At 54.6% G+C, this 12,619-nt stretch overlaps 1 protein-coding gene across 6 annotated transcripts in view; it reads left to right on the top strand.

Annotated features, from left to right (window-relative positions):
- The first annotated feature begins 3,902 nt into the window (after positions 1 to 3,902).
- Positions 3,903 to 12,619, top strand: part of ADCY6 (adenylate cyclase 6) — a 21,206-nt gene continuing 12,489 nt past the window's right edge. Inside the window, exons 1-2 of one of the 6 annotated variants that reach the window (XM_059403007.1) lie at positions 3,903 to 4,015; positions 9,069 to 9,930. In XM_059403007.1, coding sequence (XP_059258990.1) covers positions 9,073 to 9,930 — 858 coding nt within the window. In that variant the 5' untranslated portion in view covers positions 3,903 to 4,015; positions 9,069 to 9,072. Of the gene's footprint in view, positions 4,048 to 4,484; positions 4,562 to 7,947; positions 8,967 to 9,068; positions 9,931 to 12,619 lie in introns of those variants that run through there. The other 5 variants (XM_059403008.1, XM_059403004.1, XM_059403003.1 and 2 more) reach the window with 5 other exon arrangements.

The raw sequence follows: 12,619 nt of genomic DNA, 5'->3' as shown, positions 1-12,619 counted from the left end.
CGAATTGAATGAATGTGGGTGGTATTTTCTTTAAGATTTTATTTATTTATTTGAGAGAGAGAGAGCGCTAGAGAGGAAACACAAGCAAGGGGAGTGGGAGAGGGAGAAGCAGGCTTCCCGCTGAGCAGGGAGCCCAAGACCCTGGGATCATGACCTGAGCTGAAGGCAGCTGCTTAACAGCTGAGCCACCCAGGCGCCCTAATGTGGGGTTTTACACATCTTTCTTACTTTTGGGAAAAGGTGATGGGTGGAAATCCGATCTTTAAGACAGAGAAATCCTTGAATGGTTATTTGCACTGTAAAAGGAATCCGGGCTTTGTGAAAGGGAATAGCTCAGCTCTTTCCCAAATAGCTCGGGGAAGGCTCAGGGGACTCGAGCCTAGCCCATCCATTGGTTTGGTTACAGGGTGTTTTCAACACTGGATATTTATAGAATGTTGTTCAGATACACTTATGGCTATATGAAACTTGCATTTACATGTAATACACTCTCCTTGTAGGAATTTCTTCTTCATGAAAATGAAAGGTTGTGACGACATCATGGTGACTGTGGTCTGTATAGGAAAAACCAAAGTCATTGAGACCAAGCTAGATGGGGAGAAATAGAAATAGTCCATGCCAGGTGCCCATCATCACAGGGTGGTCCTTTCTGAATATTTTACTTATTGTCATGGTTCTTAAACTAGGCTCAGCGAGGCTGGTGTTCCCCAAGTTGGATCAAGGTGTTCTGTCCTGGAAATTCAGTAATAGCCATCTTATCCTACTTCAAAGAAAAAAAACATTGGTAGCATTTTCTCACTGTTAAGGTTTTTCCAATTTTTTTCTCCCTCAATCGCTGGTGCCTGGGATTCTAGACTCTGTCAGATCTAGCAGAGCACAAGCTGAGTAGTTATTTTAATATGTTATTATTTCATCGTGTGTTGCTAAAAGTATCATTTCTTCCAGGGGCTTGGAGTAAGTCTGAGAACCACTGTCTCAAAGTCTCCATTATTGGACCCCACTGTGCCTTCATTTTTCCCGTGTCTAAGGTGAGCGTGATAATAATAGCATTGGGCAGCTTTATGAGGATTGATGAGTTATTTTATGGCAAAGGCTTTGAAGAGAACTTGGCACCTAGTAAATGCTATGGGTGCTTGCTGTTAAAATTACGAAAAGGATAGCAGCTAATTAGATCATTTTTATGACCCCTTCCTGCTCTGATGTCTTGTAAGTTAAAGAATTCAATAATTGAGTGTTTCCCATATGCCTAGGACTAGCTCATGTTTCCTATCTATGGACTAAGAGCCTGGAATCATTTTTAAGGACCAGACAGTCTATCGACCTATAAGAGAGCCTATGTATAAGGTGCTGATGTTGAGGAGCAAAAAAAAGTGGGGGGGGGGGGCTGGTGACTCTGTCCTCTAGCAAGCGGCAGTGGAATTCAGACGGCCAGATGAACACACCAGCCACACACAGGACTGTAGAGGCCTGCAGGGCTGAATGGACCCAGAGATGGATCCAGATTAGCACATTTCTTCAGCTTACTTGGTTGGTGTCCAAGTTTGTTTGCATTCCAAAATAAAATGAAGGACAAAGCCTTCCATTCCAAAGTATAAAAATTTATAATGCACATAGATGCATACAAATTTCAGAATTTCTTTTTTTTCTTAAGATTTTATTTATTTATTTGAGAGAGAGAGAAAGAGAGAGAGTGAGATTGAGAGAACGAGTGGGAGGAAGGTCAGAGGGAGAGGCAGGCTCCCCAAGGAGCAGGACTGGATCTCAGGACCTGGGATCATGATCTGAGCGGAAGGCAGATGCTTAAGGGATGGAGCCACCCAGGTGCCCTCCTTCCCTTTTTTTAAAGACAAATTTCAAAATTTCATAATTTTTTTTTTCTCAATTGTTTTTTGTATTTCAGTATGTGGCCCGTGAATATATTATTCTTAGAGGTAAATGGCAGTACTGGCTTCAGGTTGGAGAGGAAATTTTTAAAAAAGATTATAATTTATTTATTTGGGAGACAGAGAGAGAGCTAGAGGGCACAAGTGGTAGAGGAGAAGCAGGCTGCCCACAGAGCAGGGAGCCCAACGTGACCCATCCCAGGACCCTGGGATCATGACCAAAGACGAAGGCAGCTAATAAACCAACTTAACCACACAGGAGCCCCAGGAGAGGAAATGTGGATAGGGGTGAAAACACTGGCTACTTGAAGCGAGAAGTCAGGTGAAGAGGCCCCAAAGGCCAAATAATAGGCCAGGTGGGCATAACAGAGAATCATACATGGCAGAATAATCAGACCCTTTCTCATTTTCCATTTTCGAACATTTTTCTATCTGAGCCTTAAAATCTTGTGAGAAAGACGAGGCAGATAATTTTATCCCTATTTAATTTTTAAAAATATTTTATATTAATTTTATTTTAGTAGAGTCTTTTAAAATTCCCATTTTAGGAGCACCTGGCTGGCTCAGTGGGTAGCGAGTGCCACTCTTGATCTCAGGATTGTGGGATCAAGACCCACTTTGGGTGCAGAGATTAGTTAAAAATAAAATTTTAAAGGGGCGCCTCGGTGGCTCAGTCGTTGAGCAGCTGACTTGATTTGGGCTCAGGTCATGATCTCAGGGTCCTGGGATAGAGCCCAGCGTGGGATCCCCACACTGGAGTTGGCTGGAGGTTTCTCTCTCCCTCTGCAAACTGCCCCCCTCATGCACATGTGCTTTTTCTCAAATAAACATATCTTTTTTAAAAAGTTCTTGTTTTCTAGATTTTATTTATTTATTTGAGAGAGTGAGAGAGAGAGACAGCGCGAGCACAAGTGGGGGTGGGGGTGTTAGGGGAGGAACAGGGAGAGAGGGAGGAGCAGATTCCCTGCTGAGCTGGGAGCGCTGGTCGGCTGGATCCAGGGCCTCCAGGATCATGCCACGAGCTGAAGGCAGACCCTTAAAGGACTGATCCACTCAGATGACCCTTAAAAAAAAATCTTAAAAAACCCAAATTCCCATTTTATAGATAAGGCTCCAAGAGAGTAATGATTTACCGAAGTATATAGTTTGTAATTATATATGGCTGATAAATGATGGAAACGGATTTTCCTAATTCCTCCCCTCTCTTGCCTCAAGCTCTGTCCTGGGTTTAGGAATCCAAGTGGAGATTTGGCATGGACAAGAGTTGGACTTCGAAGGACTAAGATGTCGAAGGCGCCAAGGCGCGAGCTGAAGTGGGACCCTGGCGCGGAAGAGGCTGCCAAAGGAAGGGCGAGCTACAGCTGTGATTGAGGGAACCGCTGGCCAGGCCTCCAAGGGAAACCAGGCAAGCTGCCCTCTTCGCAGCTCTGGGGCAATGGCATTCATTCCAAAGTGAGGCTCACCTACATTCTGGGAATTAACCCTCTTCCCCTTTCTGGCTATACCATGTTTCAAACCCTTAAGGGTTAAAGCCGCTCCCACGTGATTTTCCCATCGCGCAGGTAACTTGGGTCGCTGCTTTGTGCGAGAAAACATGGGAAATAAATAAAAGCCCCAAACAATTTTTCAGTATGTGCACCTAGCCATGCACCCCCTCATTCACCCCCACCCTCCACAGGGAAGCACAGGGTAAAAGGTGCCCGGGGGAGGGGCTCTGCACAGCGGCAGGTCGGCGGGAGGGCTGCCCAGAGGGGCCAGTGTGGGGGCGCGCGGAATGGGGGGCAGCGCCCCTTCCTTCAGTCCCCTTCTTGGGCTCCGGGTGCAGCAGGTTCGCTGGGGCCCGTGCCCCAGAGAGTTAGGGGAGGAGGAAACAAGTGGCGTGTGGGGAAGCAGGCCGCACACACCTGGCGCCCAGTGGAATGAAATCTTAATTAATTATTAAACTGAGTTCCCGCGGGAGGGAGCCGGGCCGTGGCGGCTGGGCGGGAATGGTAGGGTGGGGGTGGGGGGCAGGGAGGAAGGGAGGAGGAGTGAGGAGTGGGCGCAGGGCGCCGCTTCGGCCCCGGGGGACCCCGGCCGGAAGGAAGCCGACCCTCCGTGCTGCGGGCGGGGTCTCGTCGCCGAGAGACAGAGTGCGTTGTCCGGCGCGCCCGGGGACCCCTGGGTGAGGGTGGGCGGAGAACGCCGCAGGGGGCAGTAGGGGGGTGGAGGGAAGGGGCAGCGGGCGGGACTGCTCCTTCCCTCGGGGTCTTGATCCCTAAACAGAAGCCGCTTGTTTTCCCAGGACTGAGGGAGGGAGCGGCGGGAGAGAGGAGGGGGCGCGCGGAGGGAGGGGCGCTGCTCGGGCTCCCAGACCCCAGCCCCGCTCGTGGGAAGGGTAGTGGGCCCCTGCGCGGGGCTCGGAGGCGGAGGGGGAGGGGGCGCCCAGACAATAGGAGCTTGTGCCTTTAAGGCGGGGAGTCCGGGAGCCGGCGGGGAGGGGACTTCTGGATCCGGGGTAGAGGGCGGCTGCGCTGGCCGGCTAGGAGGGGGCGCGGGCCGGGCGGACTGCGGACGGCGGGAGGGACGGCCGGGACGCGCGGGCACAGAGCAGGACCGCGGGACGGCCGGCGGGCCGGCCGGAGCCCGCGGGGGCTGCGGGGCGGGGGCCCGGGGGAGGCGCGGAGCCCGGCCGGCAGGTGAGCCCGCGCGGAGCAGGGGTCTGGGGCGGGGGAAGAGCGGCGGCGATGGGGTGTTGGGGTCTCGGGATGGGGGGGACGTGAAGACTCCCGCGCGGCGCCCGAGAGTTTTTTGTTGGGGTACGGAAGCGCGCGATGGGGAGGCTCTATAGTGTTTGGAGGGGAGCCTGAGGCCGTTGGGGCTGGAGAGAGAAATCAGGGAGGGGATGGGGGGCTCCAGTCTCCCACCCTTCACTCCCTTCCTCCAACCGAATTGAGTGCCCAGCTGGCTGGGACCCCGGCGAAGGTTTGGGCTGGGGGAGGGGCTGGCTGAGGTTTTTGCAGCGGGGCTGTGGGGTGAGTCTCTGAGTTTGGGGTAGAGTGTGATTGTGTTTAGGGGAGGGGGGCAGTCCGGGAAGAGGGATGCCCTATGCCTGCAGGAGTTGCCTCCACTCCCCTAACCCCAGACCTTGAAATGAAAAGGGTGGTGTCAGGGCAAGCTGCAGGGGTCCAGGGGAGAGACGACTTGATTCTTAGCAGGGCCTGACTGAAAACCTAGACGTGGAAGCAGGGGGTGGGGACTCTCTCCCCATACCCTCCCCTTACCAGAACACCCCTAGGAGGTGGAAAAACCTCAGGGGGTTGTGGAAGTGGGAGCCTTCTGCAGTCTTCAGGGAGACCAAGGATTGGGAAAGGGAGAAGGCAGTCCTGGACCTCCAGATACAGGCCCTGGGGGAGGCTCCTCTACATCTGGAAAGGCCTGGAATGGAGGCCCTCTTCCCAGCATGGTGGGCGGTGCTGGCACTGAAGGGCCCTGCTTGGGCAGGGCCTTCTACTATGAACTATCTGAAGTCGTTTTAAATCCCCAGGAGCCTCCTTCTGCCAAGGAGGGCAGGGGCAGGGACAGACCGAGGTGGCCAGGAAGAGGTTTTGGGAAAAGCAGTGGGCAGAGCTATCCTTGGGGCTGGGCCTTGGCCTGCCTCAGACTTTGGGTCTCGGGCTGGAGAATCAGGGTTGGGAGGGACTTGAGGTCTGGGAGGCACTGGGCCTCCCAACTGCCAAGCTGAATGGATATGGCTCTGGCTGTGGGAGCCAGTAGTGTCTGGAGCAGCAGATCTGTGAGAGAGAGCAAGGGAGCAGGACCCGGGGGGGGGGGGGGGGGGGGGGAAGGTCAGAGGCACAGGCTCAGGAGCCTGTCTCTAGGGAAGAGGGAGGTGGTCTGTGGTTTATAGTGATGCGTTGTTTCTGGACAGTGAGGGTTGGGGGACCATATAGGGAAGTTCTGTGGCTTTGAACAGTGCCCTCCCCCTGTTCCTTGTCATACCAACCTAGTCTGGTGTGCCAGGAGTGCTGGGAGCCTGGTGAGTTCTTCAAGGTGGGCAATGCCCGGAGTGGAGCCTCAGGTGGGATGGTTGCAGTTAGTTGGACAATTAGATGACTCCGAAGCTATCCCCTTGGGGGGTCAGAGTGTTCTGGGGACAGTCATGCATTCTCCTGGACAGTGTCTGCCCCTTCCCCTGTGGGTAAGAGCCAGATGCTAGGACGTGCTTCCAGGAGGCTGGGAACACAGCCAGAAACAGGTCCTTTGGGAACAGAGGTCTGGGCCATTGCAGGGGGTGGGAGGGTTGCTGTGTGTGGTAAATACAGGGCAGGGGACTGGCGAGCACGAGGAGGCAGAATTAAGTAAAATGTCATGGTGGGAAGCCTGCTCACTCTGGGCTCTGTCTCTAGCAGCTCTGAGGACTGACAGCTGAGGACAAGAGGGACCGATAGAACTAGAACTAGGTGTCCAACTGGCTGGGGAGATGTGTAGATGACTTTCCTGTCTTTCTGTTTTTTGGACAGTGGTAGAATTTGGGTTCAAAGTCGTGGAGAGTGGGGGAAAGGAACTCATTTACAGAGCATGTACGATGTGACAAAATACTCTTGGATTCTTTCCTCACAGACATTATTTTTCCCATTTTACAGATGACGAAATTGATGCAGGGAGGTAGTAACATGTTCAAGGCTGTGCAGCTAGCACATAATTACTCTCAGGTTTGAAGCCTGGTCTTGCTCCAAAGATCAAGCTTCTAAAGAAGTATTTTGAAGAGCCAGGCCTCCTTTGGTTATCCATTCCAAACGCCAACCTGGCCCCAAAGTCTTGCATTTCTGATCTGTCCCTCCAGAAGGTGCTGTTGGTGGTGTGGCGGGGTTGAAGGGCATGCCACTCTGTGGGCTGTGGGAGAAGGGATGCTGAGAGAAGTTGGCTGAGGGTGAATTAGGGTTGGTTCTAGTTCTAGTTCTAGGGTGAACTAGAAGTTGGCTGAGGGTGAACTAGGGTGAACTGCACACTTTCCAGCGTGCAGAGAGGTCCCTAGTCTGCCTTCTCTTTTGTGGGCCTCTGGGTGTCTGCTTGAAGTGCCACTTGTCTGTCCCCCCACCCTGCCCCATGTCCCCTAGTGAGTACAAATGTCAAGGCTGCCAGCTCTGAAGGTTTCAGTACAGGGAGCCCCAGGGTGCCCTGTGGGCACAGAGGAAGATGACTGTGCTCTCATCCTCTTTCTCTGAAGCTGGGTTTAGCCACGAGGCGCACTGCGGGAGTTGTCCTGGAGTCTTCCCCATCGTGGTTCAAGGCGCTACCCTTCAGGAGACCTGCCTGAGACCTGGGGCGGATTCAGTGGCCCAGGATCTCCGCAACTTGGGCCAGCCACACAGAGCTGTTAGGCACCTTGTTTTCCTTTCCTGTCAAATCTGTGCCCCAGGTGGCCACCAATGTACCTTCACGGGGTTTTGGTGAAGATCAGGTGGAATTAGGCATGTGAGAGGACCTCAAAAAGTTTAAAGAACAGAGAAAAGCATCGTCCAGCCAGCCGTTCTAGGAACACTTACATAGATTCAACCAGGTGCGGCAGCTGTGGCTGAGAGCAAAACGGACCCAAATCCCTGCCTTCATGGAGCTGACATTCCAGTGAGGAGAGACAATGAGCAAATAAGGAAAATAAATGGAATGGCAGTTGCTGATAAGAGCTATGGAGAAAAATAAAGCATAAAGCTGGGAGGAGAGATAGGGAGCTCCAGGAAAGGGGGTTGCTATTTTAATAGCACAGTCAGGGAAAGACCGATAAGGGGACATTTGAGCTATGACCTGGACGAGTTCTTGTATCAGACAGAGGACATGGTGCGCACAGTAGTCCCAGGCCGGCCATGCGCGGTGTGTTGGGGAACAGCAAGGAGGCTCATAGGACTGGAGTGCAGGGAGGAAGGTGGAGAGTCACAGGGTTACAACTCTGTATTTATTTCATATTAGTTGCTCAGTGCCAGTGCCCTTGAACTTGCTTTCTTCTCTTTTCTTTATTTTAGAGAGAGAGTGTGTGTGCTGGGGTGGGGAGGGAGAGAGAGAGGGGGAAGGGTGAGGAAAAGGGAGAGAATCCCAAGCAGAGTCCCCACTGAGGCTGGAGCTGACTTGGGGCTCAATCTTACCACCCTGTGATCATGATCCGAGCTGAAACCAAGAATCAGATGCTTAACTGACCGAGCCACCCAGAGGCCCCCACTTAAGCTTTCTTTTTTGTCTTTTCGATGTATTTCTTGGGGCTTTAGCAGGAGTCGGGCTCAGTACTTGGTGCTGGGGATAAAGTGTAGAGCGAAATAGTAGCGATCTGGATCCTCATGAAGTTTATAGTCAGAGGGGTGGGGACACACGTTGAACAAGGGGCAATTTCAGTATAATTGTGATAAGTACTATGGAGGAAACGCAGAGGGTAAATGGGGCAAAACGCAGTCTGGGTGGAGGAGCTGGAACATCTTCCCTGAGGAAGTTCCTTCTAAGCCTTGAACCGAGGAAGAAGTAGAATTTGGCCTGATACAGTGTGTGTGGTGCGAGTGTGACGGGGACCGATGTGGAAAGAGATTCCCTTTTGTATAGAGGTCACCGGTTGGCAGCTCACAGGCTGAATTCATTCCATAGACGTGATTTATTTGGCTTGCAGCATTGAAAAATGTGAATTACTTGCCAACCTTTTCAAAATCAGGAGCTGTCATGTTTAAATGTACACTTTATTCCAGCTTCTGTTGAAAATGAGAGGCTCGGGCTCCACCGGGATGCCGGTGGCAGCTCTCTGCTAATGTGGGGGTGCTGTGTGCCCCTGCCATGCGGGGTGGGGGGCACCCCGTAGTTCCTGTGGCATCTCCTGAGCCGGGCGTGCCTTTGCTCATTGACACAGGTGTTTGAATTTGTCACCTCCCACGAATCAGTGCTTTTTAGGGAAGAGGTGATTGTTGAAGTGTAGTGCTTGGTGGGGGGGAGGTCAGGCAGATCTGGGTTCGAATCTCAGTTTTGACACCTCTGTGGCTCCTTGATCTTGGGCCAGTTCCCTCCCTCCATCTGTGTCCAGTTTCCTGGCCTGTTGAAGGGGGCCACCATCGTCTTCCTCCCGGATTTTACGTGAGTGATGTGGCATCTGGAGGTCTTAGCTTGGCAGTGGAAGTGCTCGGCCGTGGTAGGGCGTGATGGTGGCGTTAACACCAACTCCATCCTTTCTCTCAGCAGCATGTCGTGGTTTAGTGGCCTCCTGGTCCCCAAAGTGGATGAACGGAAAACAGCCTGGGGTGAGCGCAATGGGCAGAAGCGTCCGCGCCGTGGGACCCGGACAGGTGGCTTCTGCACGCCCCGCTACATGAGCTGCCTCCGGGAGGCCCAGCCCCCTAGTCCCAGCCCCGCCGCTCCCCCGCGGTGCCCCTGGCAGGATGAGGCCTTCATCCGGAGGGGTGGCCCGGGCAAGGGCACTGAGCTGGGGCTGCGGGCGGTGGCCCTGGGCTTTGAGGACACAGAGGCAACGGCAGCAGTGGGGGTGGCCGATGTGGTGCCCGACGGGAGCCCCAGGCGTCGGTGGTCGTGCTGGCGGCGTCTGGCCCAGGTGTTCCAGTCCAAGCAGTTCCGCTCGGCCAAGCTGGAGCGCCTGTACCAGCGGTACTTCTTCCAGATGAACCAGAGCAGCCTGACGCTGCTGATGGCCGTGCTGGTGCTGCTCACAGCGGTGCTGCTGGCCTTCCACGCGGCGCCTGCCCCTCCGCAGCCTGCATATGTGGCCCTGCTGGCCTGCGCCGCCACCCTCTTCGTGGCACTCATGGTGGTGTGCAACCGGCACAGCTTCCGCCAGGACTCCATGTGGGTGGTGAGCTACGTGGTGCTGGGCATCCTGGCAGCTGTGCAGGTGGGGGGCGCCCTGGCGGCTGACCCCCGCAGCCCCTCTGTTGGCCTCTGGTGCCCCGTGTTTTTTGTCTACATCACCTACACGCTCCTGCCCATCCGCATGCGGGCGGCTGTCTTCAGTGGCCTGGGCCTCTCCACCCTGCATCTGATCTTGGCCTGGCAACTCAACCGCGGGGACGCCTTCCTCTGGAAGCAGGTGGGTGGTCCGGGACGGGGGCCTTGGGGCACCCGGCCGGGAATGCCAAGGGGTCTGGTGATCCAGGGTGGGTGGGGTGTGGGTTACAGGTGTCCAAGGGGAGGGGCGCATGACAGGAGGCCAAGTTTCAGGGGCTGGCTCCCTCTGGGATCTGGAGCAGAGGGAGGGCTCCCCAGACAGATGCAGGCCCCAGTGTGCAGCTCTTTAGCTGGAGGCCCTTGAAATAGTGGAGCCCGAAGATGGGAGGGAGCACCCGATGTGGGAAGGTGACGTTTGATGCCAGGGCCTGGGCTGGGCCCAGAGGGCAGTGTTGGTGACTTAAGACCTTGGCATCTCTGGCCCCAAGTTGATCCCTGAGACTCAGGCCCTGGTGCTGTCCCTGTAAAGCAGCTCCAGGTGGTGACCTGGAGGGATCAAGGAGGGTTCTGATAGAGTTGGCAAGGGAGGAGTTGCTTCTCTTCTGGACTGAAGCCATCTCTGAGAGGACAGGGAGGGTGATGAGTGGGATCAGTTTTCTCTGGGGCCGGGCATGGTTTAAGTGCAGTTGGGCCGTGGAGAAGAGCGACATCAGGTTCAGGTCTCCCCACCATCCCTCTGAGCACCAGGGCTCCTGCAGTCCTGTCTTGAGGTTCTCTGCCCCTGCCAGCTACTGTATCCAGGTTCTCAGTGGGGCGTGGGGTGGGGCCTGCCAGCATGATGTTGAGAGAGAAATCAAGGCTTGGCTGCAGGCAGACCTGCTTTGTCCAATGGACTGACTTCTTCTCTGTGAGATCTTAGACAACGAGCCTCACTTTTCCCAGCCTTCATTTCCCAGTCTGTAAAACTGGGATAAAAATAGTAGTTACCTCATGATGGCGCTGTTAGGGCCCCACCCTCTCCCAGAGCAGAGTAGAACCCGCCAGGGCAGGGCTCTTACCTGGGGTAGGGAAGTGTGGGAGTGCTGTAGGGGATGGTACCCAGGGAAGGGCCTTCCCAGAAATCCCTTTCAGAGAGACAAGAGCATGCGGAGTCTGCCATCTGAGGTCCTCCCTGTGACGAGGGAGCAGAGCCCAGGACATGGTGCCTAGCTGATCCTTCAGGGCATAGCCCCAACTAACATACCTCATGACCCCTGATTTTGAGGGTGCTGTCCTCAGTCTTGCACAGGTTTTGAGGGAGTCCCACCTCTGCCTTGCCTAGGGCTTGTGGCCTATAGCCCACCCTAGCCCCACCCACAAAGAGGAAGTTGCCTGGGGCTCCCAGGGTGAGAAGCTGGGTGCTCTGGCATGAAGCCCTTCTCCACCCAGCTTGTGCTCTGGAACAGAATGTACCTTTTTAAAAGTAACTTTATAGCCCATTTGTTTGTGGAGCACGCACCCACAGGGCAGTCTGACCTCTTAAAGGGCCTGGGTCTTTCTGCCTCTGCTAGCCCCCCGTTTGTCACCAGGGTAACTAGCACCCTGGGCTTTGGAGTTGGACTACCCTGCTGGGGAAGGAGGAGCTTGGAGGTGGTGCCTCCCTTCCCTCCCCACCTTCTCTCTGGCTGGCAGGGGGTGGGTGAGTGTCTCTTCTCTGCTCTTAGCTGGCATGGTGCCCCGGCCCAGGCACAGGGCCTGATCGGGTAGGCGCAGCCCCATGGGGACCAGGACTCTGTCAGCCTCCTGCCTCCCCAGGGGCTCCCAGTTGCAGCTTGACCCAATAGGTCTCAGCAGGCACGTTCTTAGGGTGAGCAGGGAGAGTCAGCCTCCCCCGTGCCTATTCTCGGAGCCAGGGTTGCCCATACACCTTCTCTGAACTGAGAAGGATTGATTCCCTGTGTCCAGTGGCCCATGCGTGTCTGGATGGCGTGGAGCCGTGGCCTCCTTTCTAGGCTCCTCGTGCAGCCCCTTTCCAGATCCAGCCCTGCTTACGCTCATGGGAAGAAACCTTCGTTCTCCTCTGACCCCTCGTTCAGACACACTGAGCAGTTTCACCCAGTGACCCTGGCCCCGCTTGGAGTCTCCCAGGGTGCCCTGGCATCCCTTTTTTCTCACAGTTGGATAGGGGTCTGCATACAGATCTATTTTGGTCTCTTGTCCCCCTTCCCCTTCCCTTCCCTGTGACTCACTTTTTCCTCTTGGGCTCCTGGGGCCAGGAAGGGAAGTTGCCTGGTTAACCCCCTCCTTCTCCCCTACTGGGGGCTATTCTTAGAAACCCCTAAGGGAGATAGTGTGCCCCCCTCTTCACCCCTGCTGCTGGGAGGGAGACCTTGGGAGCTGGACTGGGAAGGAAAGCTAGGCGGCCAGTCCTAGAGGGTCAGAGCGAGAAATAGCTTAGAGGTTTGCTGAACTTACCCCTCCGTTTTACCTAAGAAAAATGAAAGCTCCCAGAGATTAAGTGACCTGCCCAAGTTTGCAAGACTAGTTCTGGTTCTGGGCAAAGCCCAGAATTCCTGGCTTCCAGTTGGTGCTCTTTCCCTCCCTTCTCCCCAAACCAGAGCCCTGCCCCAGCCAACTCTGGGGTGGAGCCACAAGTGCCGGGTTAACCCATGAATTCCCAGAAACACTGATGCCAGTTTTTTTTTTTTTTTTTTAAAGATTTTATTTATTTATTTGTCAGAGAGAGAGCGAGCACAGGCAGACAGAGTGGAAGGCAGAGTCAGAGGGAGAAGCAGGCTCCCTGCAGAGCAAGGAGCCCGATGTGGGACTCGATCCCAGCGTCCTGGGATCGA

This window comes from Mustela nigripes, chromosome 6 (assembly GCF_022355385.1).
Source record: "Mustela nigripes isolate SB6536 chromosome 6, MUSNIG.SB6536, whole genome shotgun sequence".
NCBI lineage: Eukaryota > Metazoa > Chordata > Mammalia > Carnivora > Mustelidae > Mustela > Mustela nigripes.
The sequence above is the reverse complement of the archived record's forward strand: the minus strand, read 5'-3'. Positions and strand labels throughout refer to the sequence as shown.